Source organism: Tupaia chinensis, unplaced genomic scaffold (assembly GCF_000334495.1).
Source record: "Tupaia chinensis unplaced genomic scaffold, TupChi_1.0 Scaffold142846_1, whole genome shotgun sequence".
Taxonomy (NCBI): domain Eukaryota; kingdom Metazoa; phylum Chordata; class Mammalia; order Scandentia; family Tupaiidae; genus Tupaia; species Tupaia belangeri.
Window position 1 is genome coordinate 1817330 of NW_006202691.1, and position 24602 is coordinate 1841931.

The window sequence follows — 24602 nt, forward strand, 5'->3', positions numbered from 1 at the left end:
ACACGTAGCCGGATGGTAATTTTATAGACTATGACCGTCACATGAAAACACAGATGGAATTTTTCACTGTGGTGTCATGTTAATACTCAATATATTTGAATTTTGGAGCATTTTGGATTTTGGATTTTTGGATTGGGGCACGAAGGGATGCTAAGGGACGCATGTACACCTGATCCAGGATAACACAGCCCAAGTCAGCAGAACAGGAGAGATAGCCCCAGATACTTTCTGTTCCTTGAGAATAACATTCAATGTCAACATGTTACACTGCCCGGTGTTCTTGGTGTCTCTGTGCACATAGTAGTAAATTATCTTATAAAAAGACTAGGATCATTTTAAAAGAAAGAAAGAAAGGAAGGCTTGGGGCCAGCAGGTGGTGTGGTGATTAAGGTGGCTGGATTCCCACATGGCCAACTGCAGTTAGAATCCTGGACTGGGTGGCTTGAAAATCGCACTAGGTGTGTGTACATGTGTGTCCCAAATCCCAGGAGAATGGAGGGGATGGTGTGGCCATCCCCCGGGGGATGATTTCTCTCTTTTCCTCTCTTTATCTTTGTTAGTCTCTCCTCTCTTGCAAGCGCACATGCCCTATGGCAAAAGCCAAAAAGGGGGGGAGGGGGCTAAATAATGGCTCTTATTCAGATATGAAATAAGCAGGTGTTAAAACATTTATTTTAGAATATTTTTAAGTTTATATTTTATTCGTGATAGGCAGTACATGCACGAGAGAGAGAGAGAGAGAGGCCTCCTTGACAGGGTCTCATCACACCACAACCCCCCTACTCCAGCCCTCCACCTTGTCAAGATCTTGGGTACACATGTGCCCACCATGTCTCAGGCCGACTGACGGGAGATCTGAATCCTCACTCACCACGTGGCTTCCAACATCGCCATCCATCATGCTGCTGATTATGCCACCTGGCTGGCCTGAAGTGCTTATGTGCTAAAGATCATTAGTCCACGAAGGAGCCAAGCAGTTTCAGTTCAAAAGAGAATCTGAACAGGCATATTTATAGATTAGGAATATGGAAATGAATGTGCAAGTGGAAGCTAACTGGTTTTTCTGGGAAAGAGGGAGGAAGGAAAGCAAGTTGGCTGAGTAAGGGCATAGTTTGCATGATAAGAATTATAGATAAGAATTATTTTGCATTGTTATCAATCAGTTACAATCAAATAGCTAAAAAGACACTGAAAATCCACAATTAGATTACCTGAAGATATCCTCTAAATAAAGCATAGTTTTTCCTTAAACTATTTTCTACAAAACCTATCTGTCAAATTATCTTTTTTTTTTTTTTGTCCCCCATTCAGTGCCACTGGTGATTTGTGTATCCAACTCCTCTGTGCACACATGATAAATTACATAACCCTAAGCAAATATTAAGGACTTAAGTAGTAATGATTTAAGGGACCAGCAAATGACATAGCGGTTGTGTTGCTGGCCAACCACAGTTCAAGTCCTAGACCCAGTGGCTTGAAAATCGTCCTGAGCATGTGTGCGTACATGCCCAAGATCCCAGGAGGAGAATGGGGAAAGGATTGTGGCGTGGCTATCCCTTGGTGATTTCTCACTTTTTCTCTCACTGTGTTTGTCTGTCTCTCTGACTCCAGAGAGCACATGTGCCCTAAGAGGGGTGGGAATCTTTTAAAAAATAGTAATGATAGGACCAGTAGGTGGCGTGGTGGTTAAGGGTACTGGATTCCCACATGGCCGACCGTGGTTCGAGTCCCAGATCTAAAATCTTGCTTTCTCACTTTCTCTCTCTCTGTTCCTCTCTGGTCAAATTAAAATAAAATAAATAAATAAAGATAAAATAATTCTTTAAAAAAATAGTAATGACTAGAGAACACATAGAAGTGTGATAACCGTATTTACAACATTTCGATGAAATCGAAGATAACCAGGGACCCATGTCCTCTATGTATTTCTGTCTGACATCTTCGCCTTCATTATCATCAACCTGCTGTTACTTTCAACATTATTACAAGGCTACTCTTAAGCAACTTCACTGCCAATTTATGGGAATTCCTGATTTACAACAGGCAAGCCAACCCAATGAAGAATTACAGGAACGATTAGTAAGTTAGGCCCGTGCTAGTGAATGGGGAAGCAGCAGTGAGAAGTTCACATCACAAAATGAAGTGATTTTTAATACATTGGGAAGGGCCTGAAGGCTTAAATGGGAGGAAGACTGGGAAGGGAAAAGTCATTTGCCTTGGTCCATTTTATATCGCTATAATAGAGTATTACAGTCTAGGTAATTTGTAAACAATGAAAGTTTATTCAGATCACAGTTCTGGAGGCTGGGAAGACCAAGAGCATAGCACTGACATCTGGCAAGGGTCATCCCATGGCAGAAGGGCAAAAGGCAGAGGCAAATACTGAAGAGAGAGCAAGAGAGGACCCCTTAATTTTTTTTTAAGAGGTTTTTGCCTTAGGGCACGTACACTTGCTGGGAAGAGTGAGAAATCACCCCCTAAAGGGGATGGCCATACCACAATCTCTTCTCCTCCATTCTCTTCCTGGGATCTTGGGCCCACATGCTCATGCACCTGGCATGAGTTTCAAGCCACCAGGTCCAGGACTTGAACTGTGGTCGGTCATGTAGGAGTCCAGCAATGTAACCACTGTGCCCTCTGCTGCCCCCGAGGAACCTCTTTTATAAAAACCCATTGCTGTGGTAAATTCTTAATCCATTAATACAATAGACTGATCTATTTATGAGGACAGAGCCCTCAAAACCTAATGACTTCTTAAATACTTCACCTGTTTCATTGGAGATTAAGTTTCCAACATGTTTATTTTGGAGGGGCACATTCAACCCATAGCACCATTCATTCAATCATACAAATACTTTTTTTTTAAGGATTATTTTACTTAACTTTATTTATTTATTTAAATTTGAACAGAGAGGGGACAGAGTGACAGTGATAGTGAGAGCAAGAAAGAGAGAGAGAGAGGGAAAGTGAGAAAGCAAGGGCCCAGGTCTGGGACTCAAACCATGGTCGGCCATGTGGGATCCAGAGCCCTTAACCACCATGCCACCTACTGGCTCCTCACATACTTTTTTGTACTGCTTATCGTGTGCTAGGCAATGTGTTAAGCAACCAGGGACATGTGGGTAATTATGAGTGCCAAGGAATGCACAGGGACTTATGAAGACATGAACTAGGATAACACAGCCCAAGTCAGTAGAGCAGAAGTGATGGCCCCAGAAACTCTGCTGTTCGGGAATAATACTCAATGCTGATATATTACACTGCCTGGCTTCCTTGGGATCTTTGAGCACACGTGGGGCAAGGTATCATCTTTCAACAACACTAGGATCATTTCAGAAAAAAAGGGGGGAGCTAAATTATAGTTCTCATTTGTGTATGAAATAAACCAGTGTTAAAATGTTTATTATTTATTTACTTATTTATTTATTTATTTTAGAGAGAGAGATTTTGGCTCTAGAACGCATGCACTCACCAGAGAGAGAAAGACAGCAAAACAGAAAGCAAGAAATCATCCCCTAGGGGGATGGCCACGCTGCAATCTCTTCTTTTCCATTCTCCTCTCAGAATTTTGGGCACACATGCGCCCACGCCCAACGTGAGTTTTGAGCCACCGGGTCCAGGACTTGAAATGTGGTTGACTACGTGGAAGTCCAGCAATGTAACCATTATGCCATCTGGTGATCCCTATTTTTAAAATATTTTAAAGTTTGTTTTGATTTTACTCGTGATAGATAGTACATGCATACACAAGAGAAAGAGCGAGGGAGAATAACTAGACTGTAAGGCGACTGAGCTGTAGCCACTCACAGTCTATGTAGGAGTGTTTCCTGTTCAAAACAGATGGGGGAAATCCATAGATTTCTGCTCAAACTGAGGCAGGCCTAGAAGTTAGTTTCAGAAATCATCTGATAAGGGGGTCCCTTAAGATACGCGTCTGTCCCTTGTTAGTCTTGCTCCCCTCACACGCACAATGGATTCTTAACCACTAATTGTTTGAGCAACACGTACATGCTGCAGTATTCAGACTACCTTGTCCATTAGTAATAACTAATTATTGGTAGTTATTTTATTTACATAAATATTATTTCAGTATTTATTGTTATAAAATGTATCCACTGATTACAAGGTAGGAATTATTAGAATAAATATAACCAGCCCACTGTATCTTCAGGTTCTGATCTGTAGACTCAATCCAGGTGGATGGAAAATACTAGGAAAAATAAAGAAATGAGTAAATAACAATACAATAAAAATAATCCAAATTTAAAAACAATATGTATAACAACTACAGAGCACTGGCATTGCCCTGGGTATGATAATTTAAAGGATATGCGAGACCAGCAGTTAGCATAATGGCTATGTCCTGGACTCCCATGTAGTAGACCGCGGTTTGCGTCTCGGACCCGGTGGCTTAAAACTCACGCCGGGCGTGTGTGCGTGCGTGCGTGCCCAAGATCCCGAGAGGAGAAGGGATTGCGGTGTGGCCATCCCCCCTTGGGGGGTGATTTCTTGCTTTCTGTCTTTCTGTCTCTCTCTCTCTCTGTTTGGCGAGCGCACGTGCCCTATAGCAAAAACCTCTCCAAAAAAAAAAAAAAAAGGATATGCATAGAGTATATGCAGATGTTTTACAGTTCATGTAAAGACCTTGAGCATCCATGAATCTTGGTTTCTGTGAGCAGGGGTGAGAGTAGGGGTGCAGGGATGGGGTATGGAGGTAAGGAACTAGATCCTGGAATCAATCTCCCTCGGATACTAAGGACACTGTCACTATAGAATTCCTAATAAAGGGAACCAGCAGTTAGCATAATGGCTATGTCGCTGGACTCCCACGTAGTAGGCCGCGGTTCGAGTCCTGGACCCGGTGGCTTAAAACTCACGCCTGGCGCGTGTGCCGGCGTGCCCAAGATCCCTGGGGGTTGATTTCTCGCTTTCTGTCTCTATGTCTCTCTCTGTCTGTCTGGCGAGCGCACACACGCTATAGCAAAAATCTCTCCAAAAAAAAAAAAAAAGAATTCCTAATAAAGAGGAGTGATAATGAACTGTTACCGACTTTGCTGCAACAATGAAAGAACTGCTGTGGGGTGCTTTCATTTGTTCTTTCTGCTCTTTGACCTCATGACGCTGGCTGCTGTGGGTGTTTCTCAAACTTTCTTGCTTTTCCATTTCAAAAAGTACTGCCTGATGAACTGAGCCTTCTGTGGGTTTGTGACATTCTGGAAAGTACTTTTGGCTTTGTTGCTTGTGTAGAGGAAAGACTAAGAAAGAGCCAGGAAGCTGGGAGGCTTGGAAAATGTCCCTGCTTTCCAGGCATCTGAGCGACAGTCCTTGTACTCTGCAAGGACCCCGGACTTCAGAGGTGCGGGGTGAATTCAGAGCAGGCTAGAAGCTTGAGCGGCACAGCAGAAAACTGAAAAACTTAAACCAGCTCCAGAAGAGTCTTGCTTTTTGGATAAATAGGTAAGTAGCAAGTTATCAAGGAAAATCAGGGAAGTTCCAAGTGCAACTCTGGCCTTTCACAATGGGGTTGTAGAATGCGAACGCCGGACTCTCCCTGGCCCTTTTCCCTCAGGGCTGTGGTCAGAATTCTAGGCTTGTAGTTTTGGGTCTGGTATGCGATGGCATTTTTGGTCTTCTTAAGAATATGGTACCAGAAAAGGTCATGCTAGAACGCACAAAAGGGCAGGTGAGCTGTTTCAGGAGGCAGCATCTGGCTAAACTCAGCCCAGAGCTAGGTTTACAAGCCCTGCGAGCAAACCACCTGCTCAGTACAAGCTTTGGTGTGGGCCATGCTGATGGCGAGGGAGTGCGTGGCAGAAGTGGTGGCCATACCATTCTCCTACGTCCCAGATAGATAGGATGGGGCAATTCGAGATGGTCAGTCCAGAAAAGTTCCCATGACCCTAAGCACAGAAGTTTCCAGAGACTCTAGCGTTGGCTTAGCTCCACTCTCACCTCGAGTTATGTGGCGTTACCGGGGGCTTCCATCAGCATACACCTGTAGATTGAGCAGAACTTCCCAGGAGAAGGGATGATGTAGGTTCAGAACACGATGATCCCCATTATCTTCCTCCCTTGCTCCTCTTTTTCTTCCCTTCCCCCTTCCCTTCCTTTCTCCTTACCCCTCTGCCTGCCTTTTTCTTCACGCTTCCTGACTCTCTTACAAGCTTCTTCCTGTGGCATGGGTGAGCTTGCCAGGACTTCCTGGGTATTGACAGAAGGTGTGTCTGTGAGAGATGGGCCAACCCCTCTTCCTCTCACTTTTCTGGGGCAAAGCCCACGGCCCCAAGTCAGTAAATACACTGAGGGCTGGAGAGACCCTAGCGCTGATGGGAAAGAAGAGTGGGGCTTTTGAGTATCTCGCTTTCCTGTCCGTTAGAGTCATCGTTCTTAACCAAGGTTTGGGGCCAAATTGGGGCCTGATTCAGTGAGGGAAACCCCAAGCTTCAAGGCTGGGCTGGTGCAATACAGGGCGGGATTGCGGACAGGAAGTGGTGTGGCTGTGTGGGTGTGAAGGAAGGGCTTCCTCCCCCTCTGCCACTTTCTAGGCCGAGGGGTCCTTTCTCAGCCTGCCTCCCTTTCCGCCAGACACTGAGACTTCACCTGAATGCTCAGTACAGGCCTGAGATTTGCTCTGAGGCCTTGGGGACACACAACAAATGGAAAGAGATGGATCCTTGGGCTATTACATGGATGCAGGGGACTACATGAAGTCAGGCTGGAAAGAGCTTAATAGAAATCAGGCCAGTAGGGCCCAAACATGGCCCCCCAGGTTAGCAGTGGATAGGAGAGTGGCCACGAGAAAAGCCCAGACAGCAGGGGTCAGAGCAGGTCAGCAGACAGGTCAGGGCCGCTGGATTCTGGGGAGGCAGGGCAGTTAGAGGGGCCCAGGATCGGATATCAGGGTAAGACCCAGTGCTCCCTTCAGGGCCAACAGCAAAATGTCTGCACTTACAAGACACACACTTCATGTGTCCATACGCACAGCCCCTCTGCCCAGAACCCTGGCTCTGAGTCCGTCTTCACAGACTGGCTGCTCACCTGGACTCTCCAGTCTGGTCAGCCTTGTGCTTGCAGGACATGCCACATTTAGACACCAGCAGAGCTAGACCCCGCCTGACCTCCTCCTCTTTGCATGGCTTCAGCCTGACTCTGATAAATCCCATTGGCTCAGGAGTCAGAGACCGGGGGTCCCAGCCTGGTGCTATTGTTCACCCATGGGTGACCTTGAGCTGCTCTGAGTCTTGATTGTGGCCTGGCCATGGCCATCCTTCCTAGGGAATGATTTCTCAGTTTCTCTCTCTCTTTCTCTCTCTCTCTGTCTGCAAAGCAAACGGGTCAGACTGAATGGTTTTAACGTCTCTTGTACTGGAAAGTTGTACCATTCCCCTGAAGCAGTTCTACTTAGGAAGCTTTGGCTGGTCCTTCCAGCACGCATTAGCCTCGTTCTTTAACACTGGTGTGCCAATGCCTCCGACAAAGGGAATTTTGCAGCCTCCAGCTGGTGCAAGTTGGAGGACACCGGGCAATCCTCAGATGGGAAGGAGTAGCCAACTGTAGGCAGGGGAGCTTCAGGGAATGGCCAGTACCAATACTTGCATGGAATCAGCAAGTCCTCCACCCCTGGGAGGGGTTGCGATCTACTTTTTTTCCTTTCCTTTTTTAACCATCTTCATTTACAAGTACTTTCCTTTCTGTTCCTATTTCTTGTTCCCTTTATGATGGGATGGTTCCACCCTCTAGAATCACCTCTCATTCCAGGGAAAAAGGGACCAAGAGGAGGATGGAGTGTGTCTTCCCAGTTGCTTTCTTTGCTGGGACCAACTTCAACATGGCGTGCACTCGCCAGAAAGACAGAGAGAGATAGAGAGATAGAAAGCGAGAAATCACCCCCCAGGAGAGATGGCCACGCCACAATCCCTTCTCCTCCATTCTCCTCTCAGGATCTTGGGCAGGCATACACACTTACCCAGGGTGAGTTTAAGCCGGCGGGGCCAGGACTTGAACCTCAGTCGACTACATGAGAGTTCAGCGACATAGCCATTACACTAACTGCTGGTTCCCAGACAGGACTTTTGAAAGGAAATTTCTTCTCCTCTCACCTACTCAAACACTTGTTTGAATAAAGGACAGATTGAGCCAGCCAGTGACCTAGCTCCAAAAGGAGCAAGAATGCAGGAGAAAGTGTTGCAGTGTGACATTCCCCTTGTGGAGTGCTTTCTCCTTTCCCTTTCTCTGTCTCTGTCTCTGGCAAATGCACATGCCCTCTGACAAAAATTTTAAAATAACTAAATAAATAAAGGACAGATTTCCCTTTATTAGTCCGTGATTCAGTCTAATATTAATCAATGTATCCTCAGATCCTGTGTCTACTTATGAGTGGGAAGGTGACGTGGAGTGTATAGACCATTGGGGACAACTGACCGGGAAGAGAGACCCTTCCACAGCAGTCCCGAACACTGTGAGACCAACCAAGATGGACGCTCCGCAAAGCATAAACACACCAGTCAGCCTGCGCGCCCCTTTGCGACGCAGCTGAGCCAAAGACTTCTGAAAGTCTAGGGCCCAAATGCCTCCCCCATCTCCCCATCTGCCATGGAGGAGGGCCGTGGGGGAGATGAACAGGAAGGGGAAGCAGGACCCAGGAGCCACAAACGAACCCAAGGGTCCAGGAAAAGGAAACAGCATTGTGCCTCTAAATTCCAAGAACATGGAGAAAAGAGAGACAGTAGCCATCTTTATTATCCAGATTCTAGAGGACACGATTCTGCCTACCAGCAGAACCTAATAGCTGCCGAAGGGGAGAAGTGCCTCCCGGGGGTGGTCCTCCTGCTGGGTCCTGCTGGGTCCACTCAGGGCTCTGACAGTCAGGTCCTAGGAGCGGCATGCTGAGCCCGATCTGCAGAGGACATGGCTGGCCCTGGAGCTCCCAGGAGAAGGCCCGGCCACGGGTTCTCCTGCGCACAGATGCAGAGGGAAGCCCTATATGCGAAAAGGCCCGAGGTTCCTGGCTGGGCGGAAGAGGAGCATCCTCAGGCTTCATCGGGGCAGGCAGCTGGCCACCGGGTCCGGCCGAGGCACGGGCACAAAGTTCATGGGGCAGAGCAGCAGCGGGCACATCTTCTCGTGCTCCTTCAGCGCCTCGCTCAGGTGCTTCAGTTCCTCCGTCAGCTTCCCAATCTCTCTCCGCAGCGCGGTGTTTTCCTGCTCCAGGCACTCATATTCCTAGGGAAGACAGACAGTGGGCATGATGGTGGCGGGAACCTCACTCCTCTGTCCTTGGGGCAGCTCTGACCTGCACCACAATCCTCACCTCTCGCCCGTGACAGCCTTATCATTCCCTGTGTCTCCTCCACCGCTCAGATCCGTGTGCTTAATCAGAGGACATGAGGGCAGTGCTCGGTTCTCCGAATTGATTTTATGGAGCTATAATTCACACAAAATAAGCTGCATCTTTTTTTTAATGGCCAGAGGGTACATGCGCTTGCCTGAGAGAGGAAAGAGAGCGAGAGAGAGGGAGAGAAAGCATCCCCCAGTGGGACAGTTATTCTGCAATTCCTTCTCTTCCATTTCTCCATCCTGCGGAAATGTTAGACACACACACGCACACATGTACACACACACACACACACACACACACACACACGCTGCTGTGACTAGGATTTGTACTGCGTTCAGCCAAGTGGAATCTGGTTCCTGTAACCATTAGCCTGCGGGGCTACCCAAAATGCATCCATTAGGTCGTTGGAACAGTCATGATGCATGATTTTCTTTTCTTTTCTTTCTTTCTTTTCTTTTTTTTCTTTTTCTTTTTTTTTTTTTTTTTTGTGAGGTTTTTGCTATAGGGCACGTACGCTTTTCACACAGACAGAGGCAGAAAGACAGAAAGCGAGAAATCACCCCCGAGGGGGAATGGCCATGCCGCAATCCCTTCTTCTCCATTCTCCTCTCGGGATCTTGGGCACGCACGCACACACGCCCGGCGTGAGTTTAAGCCACCAGGTCTGGGACTCAAACCACGGTCAACTACATGGGAGTCCAGCAACATAGCCATTATGCTAACTGCTGGTCCCAATGCATGATTTTCTATGCAAAAATGTCATGACTTTTCTGGCTACCCAACGTTTTAAGTGTATGGTCTGACGTATACCCCTTCTGTTGATCAATATATAAAACATTTCCTTTACTCCAAAAAAGTTCTCCTGTGCCCCATTGCAGCCAGTCCCCCCTAGCTGCTGATCAGCTTCCTGCAGGTGTCTGCTGGGTTCATAGCTACACCTGCAGTGCCTAGAACAGCACCTGGCATATAATAAATGTGTGTTGGCTGCATGAACCAATAAGGAAAACGCCCTTCACTTGGACTTACCTGTTAAGTTTCTTTGCAAACCAGGGTTTGCAAAGCCTTAGAACTAGAGGAGATCAGAGAGACCCCTTATCTTAACCCACAACCCTTCCTCCCCCCACCCCAAGCACCTTCCTCCCTTTCAGACCTCAGACATCAAACTCAAGCTGGACACTCTCACCTTCAAAGGACAGCCCTTGTCATTTCTGAGCTGCTCTATTAGAAACCTCCTCTTTGCACTGACCCAACATCCCTTTCTCTTTCAAACCCACCTATTAAGCTTGGTTCCACCTAATGGAACCACATACAGTAAATCCAATACTTTTTTCAACACTGTAGTTCTTGAAATATTAGGAGACAGTGTCATACCACTTCCTCTTAGGTACTATCTGAGCTCACCCACCTCAGGTCCTTTGAGTTCCTCGTGTAGGACTCCTAGCCCCTCTGTCCTCCTAGGGACCATCCCTGACATGCACTGCAATTGGCTAAAGTCTCTTAAGAACATGCCACTACCAGCACACAGGGCATGATTCCAGGAACCATGCAGAGGGTGAATGGGCGGTGATGGCCTTCTCTGTGCTGGACTCAAGCCACCAGGGACTCTCCCTGCACTTACAGAGAAGTGCCAGCGTCACCTCTGAATCGCCATTGCATCATCTCATGGATCCGCGATACCACACAGATGGCTTCGAGCCATCCGCTAACTTGGTAAGCTGGTCTTTCTTTTCTCCATCCAAGTCATCAATAAATTGTCCAGTGCCCGGCCCATTGCAGAGTCCTATGGAATTCCAAGAGACTCCTCTCCGGGCTGACAATCTCATTTAAATCTTTCTGGAATGTCGTCTTCATTCATTTCTAGCTTGATTCATAGGGTTGGGTTTTATTGTTCCAATGCATCATGCATTTCCTCATTAGCCACCCCTCCTTCTTGCCAGCAATTTTGAAGAACTATCACTAAGTTATTTCCTTACAGTCCCTGAGGATACATGCAAACTTTCAACCCTGCTCTTCTGCTCATGCAGTTTTTCTCAACTGGACTGCCTTCTTCCTTTTCCGTGTAGGCCCAGTTCAAGCCCACCACCTCCAGGAAGGCTTCCTTGATCACAGCACTACATCTGTTATTATGTGTTCTATTCAACCTGTATCTTTCCTAATCAATCTCATTTATAGTAAGTCATATCTCTCCCCAAAGACCAGGCACATGTAGCACAGAGGAGCTTCTGCTGCCCTCTCCTGTACCCATCTAACAGATTCCGTGCGACTTCTCAGCTCTCCTCCTCTGTCTTCTCTTATCCCTTCCTCTCCCCAACCCCAAGGACTTCCTCCTTTTCAGAAGGGCCAGAGGAGCTGTGTGCGGAGGCCATCGGACCCATTCCTCTGCCTCCTGCCCATATGGACAGGCTCCTGGGGTGTTGTGGAACACTCGGGGCAGCAAGCCTCAGGCCTTCTCCCCGCAGGCTGCCCTGTGGGTCAGTTTGGCTTCTCTAGTGTCTTGGCCCCATTTTCCCCTCAGTTTCCTCAGAGACCTGCCTGCCACCCGAGATTCTATATGCTCTACTTTGGCCTCTGACAGACTGTAGTCCTAGAGTCAGAAGCCAATTCACAAACCCAGTACCAAGCCCTCTGGAGGCAAGGGGACGGTCTCGTGTGAGTTTGGCATGGTGGCAAGCCTGCGCACAGCGACTGCGTGAGAGCGGCTGAAGTGTGCGTGCACACATGCACTCATGCACACATGCACTCATGCACACACTCCACCCTGCAGCTGGAAATGCCCTTCACCTTCCAGAGAAGGGGAGATTTGAATGGTTCCAGTTTTAACTAGATCCCAAAGATCAGGAAGCTGTCCTCCTTCGGCAGAATCTTCCAACAGGCCTTTCTGTACTTTCCGCGTTCTGCAGTACGACGTGCTCAGGGTCTGAGCTTTGTCTCTGGAAGCCATAAAGACCCCCACTGTCTAATGCCTTCCCCACACCCCTCCTCAAGTCTTCAGAGCTGCCATCACAGCCACCAAACAGGCCCCTCATCTGCCTTCACAGGGACTTTCTTTTCTGGGATTTAAGTTTTACTCATAAATCTGCTGAGGGACTTTTACTGAGCTGAGGGAACGAAAAGGGGAGAAGTCCAATTCTTCAGGCAAAACCAGTTCCACAAAAATTAAAAGAGCGGGGCTGTGTGAGGCCAGCCCACACAGGAAGGTGTGGGGCTTGTGTCCCGAGACCTTGCTGAACACACCACACCTGTGCACGCGTGCCCATAATCTGGGGTTAGCTGAATGGGTCACCGCGTGGAGACCCTATTTGCGGTACCTGTCTCTGCCTGCCCTGCTGTTCTTCTCATGGAATACACTTTTAAAAAATTAAAATGAGGTCAGCAGGTGGCATGGTGGTTAAGGGCACTGGAGTCCCACATGGCCAACTGTGGTTCAAGTCCCAGACCTGGTGGCTTGCTTTCTTACTTTCCTTCTCTCTCCTTCTCTCACTCTGGTCAAATTAAAATAAATAAATAAAGTTAAATAAAAGAATTCTTTTAAAATCAAAATAAAAGTAGCTGGGGCGGGAGGAGGAGCTGTTTAGGCCAGAGAACCCCAGATGGGAACAAAAGGGAAAGGATAAAACCCACTTCGCACTGAGAAGAAATACCTGGATTTAACATTCACAAAAAATAAGCAAAGAACATCACACCGTTGTTATTTCCTAAAAGAGGATCCGTGAGCTCAAATCCTGCCATGTTTCGAACCCTTTGCCAGAGGACGGTTCGAGGTTACTATGCTCCCTTCCTAGCTATTGGCCAGGATGCAGTTTCAGAGCAGAGCGCCAATCAGTACAGGTGATGAAATCACTGCCTCAGAAATTAAGTGGCCAACAGGGCCGTGCTGGCAGTCCCCAGGGGATGTTTGGCAGCATCTGCAGATGGTTTTGGTTGTCACTGTTGTGGGGACAGACACTACTGCATCTAGAGAGGAGGGTGCATTTACTAATGCAATGTTCTATCATTCCATTGCCGACCACACAGGATAGGCCTCCAACAACAGGGGTCGCCTAGCCCTCAATGTCAATAGCCCTGAGTTGAGAAACCCTGTTCAGGACAACGAAGAGAGGCTGACTGGAGAACACGCCGCCATCTGGGAGTATTCAGGGTCCAGAGTGCCAGGATCAGGGACTGGTAAAGCCGATATGGGTGCCAGGGATCAGAGATGGAAATGCAGGTGGGAAGGAAAGAGCCATCAGGACACAGCCACACACAGACCCTGTTTCGCAAGTTAGAAACTGAAGCTCTATGAAGCACCAAGACTTCGCCAAGGTCACACAAACGTATGACCTGATCCCTGACTTCAAGGTCGGCTGCAATTCTCATGAAACATCAGCAATTCTGTTTTCGGTTGGCATGGCCTGGGCCCAAATTTCCCCTTGGCGGTTACCGGAAGTAGGAGGCTGCGAGACCTCAGGATTTTACAATAAGTTGATTCCCAAGTCTTAAAGCTAATGAATGTACTTCCCAGCAGAAAAACTGCATCACCAGTCTGGGCCGCCCAAATTAGTGTCATAACCAGTTTCTAAACCGAATGGGTGCTGACATGAAGCATCCCCTTAGAACATGCAATATCTGAGAACACCATGGCAAGACCTGCCACAACTGGATTGCCCAAGTAATCTGTCAGTTGGTGACATTTGAGGTTCTCAAGGACGGGATGGCTGCCTTCCTTTTCTGACTCAAAATGTGTTCTCAGTCTTGCATCTTTGGGTGCCTGGCCGAACCAGTCTGACCCACTTCTGAGAACCTTCAGCTTGTCTTGGTGACCTTGACTTTCGCTTGGGCTCCCGCCTGTCAATGTGGACTCAGACACATGCCTCGTGTTCAGAGATGAATGGAGGCTGAAAGCCCCATGAGCGGTAGAAGTGCGTGTATGGGATGAAAAACCACAGGGGACCCGGAGGTATGGAGGAACCGCTCCTTGTTACACTTCAACTGTGGTGGTGGCAGCTGCTGCCCGGAGGGGGAACTCTCTGAAGAGTGGCCCAGTCCCCTGCTCCCTCCAGGTCAGCCTGCTCAGACACTCCTCTCCCCTACACAGCAAGGAGTTTTCGCCTTGACAAGCTAGAGGAGGTTTTTCAGGGTGCTGGAGGCAATTGGAGTGTGAGTAAAGTGAGCAGGGAAATAAATCTTAGGCAAAATCTTAAACAAATCTTGCTCCAAATATGCCGCATCATAGTATGCGAGGAAGGCGTGAAAAGAGACTGAGTTTCCTGGAGCTGTTTAGAAATGCTATCATCCAGGGTGGGATAAAGAAATGAACGAGAAATTATCCTCCTAGGGGCTTCTGTCTCCAGGAGCAGCAGGCAGTCATGGCTAGCAGGTGGCTGTTTTCTGGGCCTCCCCATCGCATCCCAGTGAGCTGGCCTTGCTCTGGATTTGAGGAGGAGGTTTCCACAGGTGACACCCAACTCTCTTCCCCCATCCTAGATGTGGCCTGGAGCCTCAGGGCTGCCAAGGGGCTTCCCACTGTGACCCACGGCAGTGTACTAGGTGCTCTGCCTTCAGTTCATTGGGGTGCAATAAAGTATTCTTTACCCCATCTTAACCAGACACCCCCAATTTGTAGATTTACTAATGCAATGTCCTATCATTCCATTGCCGACCACACAGAGCCTAGATCCCCTGCCTACGATGTTCTTCTGCAAGGAGGCTGGGAATTAACAGGGAAGGGATCATTCATGTGGTGCTCTTAGGTACATAGGTGACGTTCCTCTTGTTCTGCAGGTTTGAGGTTTAATTCCATTTTCCTAAGTCAGTCGCCACTTCTTCACACTTCTTGTGACCAATGACACTTGCATGCAGCTAGAGAGGTAGGATGAGGACTACACCTTTGGGGTCTGTGTACAGAAGGAGTCACTGTCCTGACCTTTTGGACACTGTGTTTCTTAACAAAGCTGGCCTCGCTGAGGTGATCTGCCAATGATACCTAACCTTGACCCATTTCACAGAGGAAGGGGGAGGATGCCCTTCCATGGAGGGCTGGGCTTCCGGTCACTTTGTCCCATCTCTGAAAAGGGCAGCTGGCATAACTGTCATGCAACGCTACACCAGGAGAAAGGCTAGGGAAGGACTTTCCCCCCGCCATGGTTCTAAGAGGGGTTGGGCAGGAGTAAATGTGGCACCACCCCTTAATGCCCAGGCACCTGGCTCACTAGTTGATCAAAGCTCTCAAGGACAGAAATTGAGAGACCCAATGCTTCCTCTGGGTGTTTTTTGGCACTAGTAGTTAGATGGGCACTTATATTTCCTCCCCTGGTAGACAGACTAATGGCCCCCCAACCATGTCTAACTCCTGTGGAAGGCCACATATTAGATTTTTTTGTACAAACTGTTTGTCAATTTAATTTTTTTATCTTAACATGACTGTTTGTTTTTGTAAACCAGCTTGTTCTTTTTATGAGAAAATAGTCTAGACTAGTCATATAAAAAACTATATCTGGGACGACACCTTATATCTAGTATTGTCTTTACTAACTAGTCCAAAACCCTTTTGTTTAACAATATAACTACTTATATGGAAACCCCACTCCCCTCAAAAATAATTATTAACTTATTTGATTTAGTTTTTATAACTGTTTACATAAAAACCCCTGATAACTGACCTCCTATAAAAAGACTATTCAAACTTCGGTCTGGAGCTGTAGTTCTGACTCTCCACCCCCGAGCCTCAGGCTGCAGTCATTGGCCAATTTTAAAGACTCTTTAAACTTAATCTGACTTTAGGAATTGTTCATTTGGTGGCACTCTACAGTGCTCCTATCTCGGAATATGTTACCTCATACAGCAAAAGGGACTTTGCAGGTGTGATTAAGAAGGGTGGGTGAGGTACCAGCAAATGGCGTAATGGTTATGTTGCTGGACTCCCACGTAGTCAACCGCGATTTGAGTCCTGGACAGGCAATTGGAGTGTGAGTAAAGTGAGCAGGGAAATAAATCTTAGGCAAAATCTTAAACAAATCTTGCTCCAAATATGCCGCATCATAGTATGCGAGGAAGGCGTGAAAAGAGACTGAGTTTCCTGGAGCTGTTTAGAAATGCTATCATCCAGGGTGGGATAAAGAAATGAACGAGAAATTATCCTCCTAGGGGCTTCTGTCTCCAGGAGCAGCAGGCAGTCATGGCTAGCAGGTGGCTGTTTTCTGGGCCTCCCCATCGCATCCCAGTGAGCTGGCCTTGCTCTGGATTTGAGGAGGAGGTTTCCACAGGTGACACCCAACTCTCTTCCCCCATCCTAGATGTGGCCTGGAGCCTCAGGGCTGCCAAGGGGCTTCCCACTGTGACCCACGGCAGTGTACTAGGTGCTCTGCCTTCAGTTCATTGGGGTGCAATAAAGTATTCTTTACCCCATCTTAACCAGACACCCCCAATTTGTAGATTTACTAATGCAATGTCCTATCATTCCATTGCCGACCACACAGAGCCTAGATCCCCTGCCTACGATGTTCTTCTGCAAGGAGGCTGGGAATTAACAGGGAAGGGATCATTCATGTGGTGCTCTTAGGTACATAGGTGACGTTCCTCTTGTTCTGCAGGTTTGAGGTTTAATTCCATTTTCCTAAGTCAGTCGCCACTTCTTCACACTTCTTGTGACCAATGACACTTGCATGCAGCTAGAGAGGTAGGATGAGGACTACACCTTTGGGGTCTGTGTACAGAAGGAGTCACTGTCCTGACCTTTTGGACACTGTGTTTCTTAACAAAGCTGGCCTCGCTGAGGTGATCTGCCAATGATACCTAACCTTGACCCATTTCACAGAGGAAGGGGGAGGATGCCCTTCCATGGAGGGCTGGGCTTCCGGTCACTTTGTCCCATCTCTGAAAAGGGCAGCTGGCATAACTGTCATGCAACGCTACACCAGGAGAAAGGCTAGGGAAGGACTTTCCCCCCGCCATGGTTCTAAGAGGGGTTGGGCAGGAGTAAATGTGGCACCACCCCTTAATGCCCAGGCACCTGGCTCACTAGTTGATCAAAGCTCTCAAGGACAGAAATTGAGAGACCCAATGCTTCCTCTGGGTGTTTTTTGGCACTAGTAGTTAGATGGGCACTTATATTTCCTCCCCTGGTAGACAGACTAATGGCCCCCCAACCATGTCTAACTCCTGTGGAAGGCCACATATTAGATTTTTTTGTACAAACTGTTTGTCAATTTAATTTTTTTATCTTAACATGACTGTTTGTTTTTGTAAACCAGCTTGTTCTTTTTATGAGAAAATAGTCTAGACTAGTCATATAAAAAACTATATCTGGGACGACACCTTATATCTAGTATTGTCTTTACTAACTAGTCCAAAACCCTTTTGTTTAACAATATAACTACTTATATGGAAACCCCACTCCCCTCAAAAATAATTATTAACTTATTTGATTTAGTTTTTATAACTGTTTACATAAAAACCCCTGATAACTGACCTCCTATAAAAAGACTATTCAAACTTCGGTCTGGAGCTGTAGTTCTGACTCTCCACCCCCGAGCCTCAGGCTGCAGTCATTGGCCAATTTTAAAGACTCTTTAAACTTAATCTGACTTTAGGAATTGTTCATTTGGTGGCACTCTACAGTGCTCCTATCTCGGAATATGTTACCTCATACAGCAAAAGGGACTTTGCAGGTGTGATTAAGAAGGGTGGGTGAGGTACCAGCAAATGGCGTAATGGTTATGTTGCTGGACTCCCACGTAGTCAACCGCGATTTGAGTCCTGGACTCAGTGGCTTAAAACGCATGCCAGGCACATCTGCATGTGTGCCCAAATCCTGAAAGGAGAATGGAGGAGAAGGAATTGCAGCATGGCCATCCCTCCTGGGGGGGGGTGGGGGGGGTGATTTCTCATTTTCTGTCTCTCTGTCTCTCTCTGTTTCTCTGGTGAACGTATGTGCCCTATAGCAAATCTCTCTCTAAAAAGAAAAAAGAAGGGATTACTCAGGCAGCCCCACTGCAACCACGACCGTCCTCACAGGTAAGAGAGGGAAGCAGGAAAACCAGAGGAGACGTGAGGAAGGGAACAGTGCCCAGGTAATGCAGTACGAGATGGCTCCGCCAGCCACTGCAGACTTTGAAGATGGGACAGGGCCACAAGCCAAGGAACCCAGAAGCCTCTAGAAGCTGGACAAAGCAGGACATGGATCTGCTCTAGAGCCTGCAGAGGGAATGCAGCCCTGCTGACTCCTTGATTTTAGTCCAGCGAAATGCATTTCTGAGGCCTGATCACAAAACGGTTGATCATAAATTTGCGGGGTTTTAAGCCACCGAGTTTGTGGGTATTTGTTATAGTAGCTGTAGGAAATTAACATATTGTTCCTAGGAAATCCTGTGCTTCCAGAAGGCAGGAATGACATCTCTTTGTAACCCAGTGGCAATGCCTTGCCCACAAGGCTGCTTAATAAAGACTTGTGGGATGAATGTACTTGACCTTGATCCATGAAAGAACCTGTCCAAGACACTTAGTCACTTCTCTACATGTAATTGCTCAGGATTTACAACTGAGATACGTACACACGTGCGCACACACACACACACACACACCTGGCTTGGCCTAGAAACGTCTTGAGGGGTAAGAACCTGCCTATCCAGCTGGCACATGTAGTCTGACTACAGGGCCATGCACTCACTGTGAGCCACAAGTCCCCGCTGGGGGTTATTTGGTAATATGAAGCTAGAACCACAATTGCTTCAGGACCAAGGGGGAAGGAAGAAAGGTGGCAAAGGGCATCGCAATTCTCCTGCAGAAATTTTACAGAATTGAAAGGCTGAAAAGAAACCTCCCTGGCCCTACTCTGGAGACCCCAGTCACCTTCTACTTCCAAGACAGAATCTAATATTTATAATTCATGCCACACTTGAATTTCTGCCAATGGGCCATCTCTGCCAGAGTAGGTGCATTCGAACTTTGTTCTCTGTGCATTGTTGAAGAGTTTTCAGAGACTACCTGCTATGGTTTGGGAGTCCCCCCAGAATCCATGTGCTAGAACTCGGTTGTACTATAAATGTATTAAGAGGAAAGTATCGAGTTTCATGGAGTTAATACCTTCACAGAGTTAGAAGGCGGAGACTTTCAGAGTGATGACGTGATTAGAGTGGGGTTTGTAAGGAGATGGAAGGAATCCAGAAGGAGCCATACAGACAGACACCGAGATACACAATCCTATTCTCATGTGAAGTCCTACAAAGCCTCGGAACCCTGTCAGCAACACCCCCACCAGCACCACTTACCAGATGCACCCCTGGACCACAGCTCTCCAAACCTGAGCTGAGTAAAACTCTATTCTCCTAAATTATCCAGGTATTTTCCCTTATTAGCAATCAAGCAGACTAAAACATTGCCCTTCCTCACTCCCCACGACACCTGTAGGTCTCTGTGCTATTAATGCCCCAGACTGGCCTTACTGTGGCAATCCATGGCAAAAAGCATGGCAGGAGGGAGATCTCAGGTGCCAACTCTGTGCAAAGAAGAGAGCATGCAACTGTCACCAGACAGTAGAAAGAGCCTTGGATGTTTCCAAGGCCCATTCTTGACACAGAGCAGTTCCCATATCCTAGCTGGGGGTTATGTGAGTTTAGGCATAAGGACTGAAGAAATGGAATTGTCTAGGATAACCCCCAGACTCCTGATTTAGGGGATGAGAAAGATGGCTAGCTCCTTTAGCTATAATGTGGGGACAGTAAGAGGAGAAAGTCCCAGCCCAAGTGGGCATAACACTCTGCTATGGATGGGGGCCCCGAGGAGCTTGCAGCACACCCACTTGAAGATGTCTAAGTCATTGGTGAAGTGATAGGGTCTCGGGTCCAGGACAGAAGGTCCAGGACAGTACTTAATATGAGAGTTGATGGTGGGAGAACAGACGAATAGACTGAATCTTCCAGCGTCAGAAGAAAAAAGGGCAGAGTCTAAAAACTCTGGTGAACACCAACAGTCAAGAAAACAGGCAGAAGTAGAAAAGCTAACAAAGAAACAGAGAAAAGGTGAAGAAAGAGAGGAGAACCAAGAAATGCGGCCTTTTAGAAGTGAAAGAGAGGATGGTTTCAAGAGGGGATGGGTCAAGCGTGTCCAATGTTCCAACGAGGTCAAGGATGATGAGATCAAAAGAGGACCCACGCAGGGCAGTGTGAAGGCACTGGTGGGTCCTGTGGGAGCAGCTTCTGTAGGGTGCTTGTGTGTTTAGTGTGTGTGTGTGCTGGGTGGGGAGGAGGGCACAAACAAAATCACAGAGGATTCAGGATTAAACGGGAACTGAGGACACAGGGAGCAGGTGTAAGTGACTCTTCTTAAGGAGCAGGGAGATGAGGGAAGGAGAGCAATGAGGCAAGAACTTGCAAGGGAATCAGGATCAAGAAGAGGCTTTGTTTTATAAGGAGAAGAGCTTGAGTATGAGAAGCACCCAGTAGACCAGAGAAGATGTCCACCAACAAGAATCGGAACACTGGGATGGAAGAACCCAGCAGGAACAGATATGTGTGTGTTGCTGATGACAAGGACAGTGACATCACCTCCACCCCAGAGCTGGGGTGCAGATGGCTCCTCCCCGTGGCTCGCACGTGGGTCTGCCCCACCATAGTCTCACCTCGTGGAGTTTGTCAGCCTTCTGCGTCTGCTTCTTCCGACTCCTCTGAGCAGCAACTCGGTTTTTCTCTCTCCTGCGGACTTTCCTATCGTCATCCTCAGGGCTCTGGGGCAAAACATGTGGTAAGGAGTGATGGTGAGGCCCCATGACTTCCCTTCTCTGCCCTCTCTCTTCCCAGCTTTGCTCATTGCGCGTCACCATTTTGCTGGCGATCCACAGCAGGGTTTGTGGCTATCTCGGTGGGCTCACCACAGCCCTTGTGAAGGAGAGCCCACCATGTGCCGCGGTGCTGTGTACCGGTTCGTCCCCACGACAGCCCTGAGAAATGTGTGTTGTGACAGCCACTGAGCAGATGAGGAATAAGAAACTCCAAAAGGGCGAGGAACCCGCTCCAGGTAGCACAGTGAGTGAGTGGAGAGTGGGAAGTGGAACTCAGGTCTGTTGGTCTCCAAACCAACGTTCGTAAACCTCTACCCCACAGGGTGTGTGCCTGGAAGAGTCGTGGTATCAAGGTCGTTCATCCACAAGTGGGAAAGCCGGGGGCATTTGCTATCAGGAACTGGCCATATGTCAGAGCTTGCACCACCACCACACGAAGCAGGTACTTTTTTCTTTTTCTTTTTTAGGTTTTTACCATAGGGTGTATTCACTTATGGGAGAGAGCCAGAGAGTACAAAGAGAGAGAAGGAGAGAAATCAAGCTTCAGGGAAGATGGCCATGCCGCAATCCCTTCTCCTCCAGTCTCCTCTTGGGATCCTGGGCATGGACACACACATACCCAGTGTGACTTTCAAGCCATCAGGTCTGGGACTTAAACTGCAATCAGCCATGTGGGAATCCAGTGCCCTAACCACAACTACTTGTATTCAAATCAAATGTACACTTCCATCTCATTGCAACCGCATACCTCTACCGACACACCAAATGCTCAACTCCGCTGACAACGTGCTCATTTGAAGTGCTTGACTGACAGTTTGTTTCCGAGGTTGGAGTGAATCAGATAGTGAATGTCTGATACATCTTGAAAGCTTTAGCTATATGTGATGCTCTAGCCAAACTCAGTCAAATCCTTCGAGAGTTAGCATGAAACAGGCAGGCAGAAAAAAATGCACCTATCAAGGTAAACCACCCTTCGTTCAGTGTAGAAAACATGGAAACTAGAGCAGTATTTGCTTTCCAGAACCTTGAGAGAAGATATCAAGGAGGAAGAAAGCAACACTGTCCTTAAAGAATTTCAAAGTCAAGCAGTTAGTGGGGTACAGACACAAGAAAGCTGCTGGGTTATTAATATGAATAGAAAGCAAATACTGATAGCACAAAATAATGGCTATTCTCAATGATCATTTTGTCTGGTCTCGTATTCCAAATAAGAAAGACACCTCACCTCCTCAAGTTACTGCAGGTAAGAATTTTCAGCACATCCAAGAATATAACGGCATAAAAGGAGAAGGATGAAGAATACACAGAACAAATATAAGTGCTCTGCACAATGCTTAAGGGAACAGAGACAAGGTGCAAAAATGTGGTTGTCTAGAGGCAAAGAAGTCTTGATAAACATAACCAGAACATCACAAGGGGCCATGTGATGTAGACCAGTGGTCCCTAAACTTCCTGGCACCCAGGACTGGCCTCATGGAAGGTAATCCCTCCATGCACAGGGGAGAAAGAAGGAGGATTGGGCCCAGGATGACCCAAGGGCACCACGTCCATCATGCACCATACTTCCACACTGCAAAATACGATGAAAAATGAAATAATCACACAGTAATGCTCCCACGAGAATCCAGTATCACTGCTGATCCAGCAAAAGGAGGAGCCCAGGTGGCAATGCAAGCGATGAGGAGTGGCTGTAAACACAGATGAAGCCTGCTTGCCTGCCCACCTACCCACTGCTCATCTCCCACTGGTGGCACCTGTCTGCAGCCGAGCCCACAAGAGCCACAGATCAGCACTGCACCATGGCTGGGGGCTTGGGAACTCTATTGTTTTTTTTTTTTTTTTTTTGGAGAGGTTTTTGCTAGAGATGTGCGCTCACCAGAAAGACAGAGAGAGACAGAGAGACAGAAAGTGAGAAATCACCCCCTGTGGGGATGGCCACGCCACAATCCCTTCTCCTCTATCCTTCTCTCAGGATCTTGGGTGTGTACGCACACATGCCCAGCATGAGTTTAAGCCACCGGGTCTGGAACTCGAACTGCGGTCAACCACGTGGGAGTCCAGCGACATGGCCATCATGCCAACTGCTGGTCCTGCTTGGGGACTCTTGAAGGAGACAACTAAACGGTAGCTCTAGATCACACAGGTCCCAGTTTTGTCTTCTACTGTCAATACAGCCTTGAGTCAATGATTTATGGACTCTGGGTATTCAGCCTCCTCATTCATTCTTTTAATACGTATCAGCTGAGCACCTCGCACATGCAGACACTGCCCTAGACCTTGGAGATACAAGTGTTGAACATAGGGCCAGTGACCTCGCCTGCATTCATACTGATAGCCTAGCATGCCCCCAAGAAGCTACTTGTTTTCAAGGTTGCTGCTATTTCTTTCTCTTTTTCTTTCTTTCTTTTTAAAAATATTTGCTAGCGAGTGTGTGTGCTTGTTGAAGGTGGGCAGGAGCAGGAGAGAGAGAGAGAAATGGAAAACCACTCCCCATGCGGGATGGCCAGTAGCAATTCCTTCTCCTCCATCTCTCCCTCCTTTTGGGATTTTAGACACATGGACACATGCCCAGTGGTTTTATTTGTTTTGTTTTGTTTAGTTTTTAGAATTATTTATTTTTATTTTATTTGTTATTATTATTATTATTATTATTATTTTAATTTGACCAGAGAGAGAGAAAGGGAAAGTGAGAAAGCAAGCTGCTAGGTCTAGGACTTGAACCGTGGTTGGCCATGTGGGAGTCCAGCACCTTAACTACCGCCTCACCTGCCGACCCCACCAGTGTGTTTTTTTCCAGCTGCTGGGTCTAGGACTCAAACCAGCAGGTGGGCCATGTGGGCTTTAACTATTTTAACCACCATGCCATCAGCTGGCCCAACTGGTACTCTTTTAAAAATGTAATCCCCCATAGTGTTGGTCACTGTCACACCTCTTTGTTCTCCATAATCAAAAAGTCACAGGGCACAAGGAAGCAGCCTGTGTCCTGTCCTCTGAGGGACTGACACTCTAAATTGCACGTTTCATAAACCGTCACACCTGCCAACCTGCAGAAACATTTAATTGAGACAGAAAGAGGTAAACAAAATTTTGAGATATTTATATATTATTATGCATGTCTCATTTAGTCCTTAAAAAACTGAGAGCTTATTACCTTCATTTTACACATGGGGAAACTGAGGCTCAGGGAGGTTAAGCAAATTGCCCAAGGCTACTTGGCCTGTGGCAAAGCTGGGGCCTAAACTCAGATTTGCGTGATACTTTGGTGTCACCTACATATGACACTACATATCAGACACTGTATTTAAGGGGGCTGGGGGGACAGAAAGAAGAAAAGACCCAGTCTGCTGGCTAAAACAGCTGGATGCTAAGTTTCTGAATGCCGGCCAGTCCCTGCAGCGACCTGGTCTCTTTCTGGAGTGCACAGTTGTCAGTGTTTCTGGGGACATCACAGAGAACTGACTGGATGGGGGCGAGGGGTCTCCCTACAGCGGGCCCCCATCCTACAGCCACAGG

General features: G+C 47.5%; 1 protein-coding gene across 1 annotated transcript; it reads right to left on the reverse strand.

The window, feature by feature from the left end:
• Positions 1 to 8719: 8719 nt before the first annotated feature.
• BATF3 (basic leucine zipper ATF-like transcription factor 3) lies at positions 8720 to 21289 on the reverse strand. Its single transcript, XM_027766376.1, has 2 exons — positions 20931 to 21289; positions 8720 to 9222 (listed from the first exon to the last, which is right to left on the reverse strand). The coding sequence occupies exons 1-2, from the start codon at positions 21129 to 21131 to the stop codon at positions 9037 to 9039; spliced, it is 387 nt and encodes a 128-aa protein (XP_027622177.1). The 5' UTR covers positions 21132 to 21289; the 3' UTR covers positions 8720 to 9036.
• Between the last annotated feature and the right edge of the window lie 3313 nt (positions 21290 to 24602).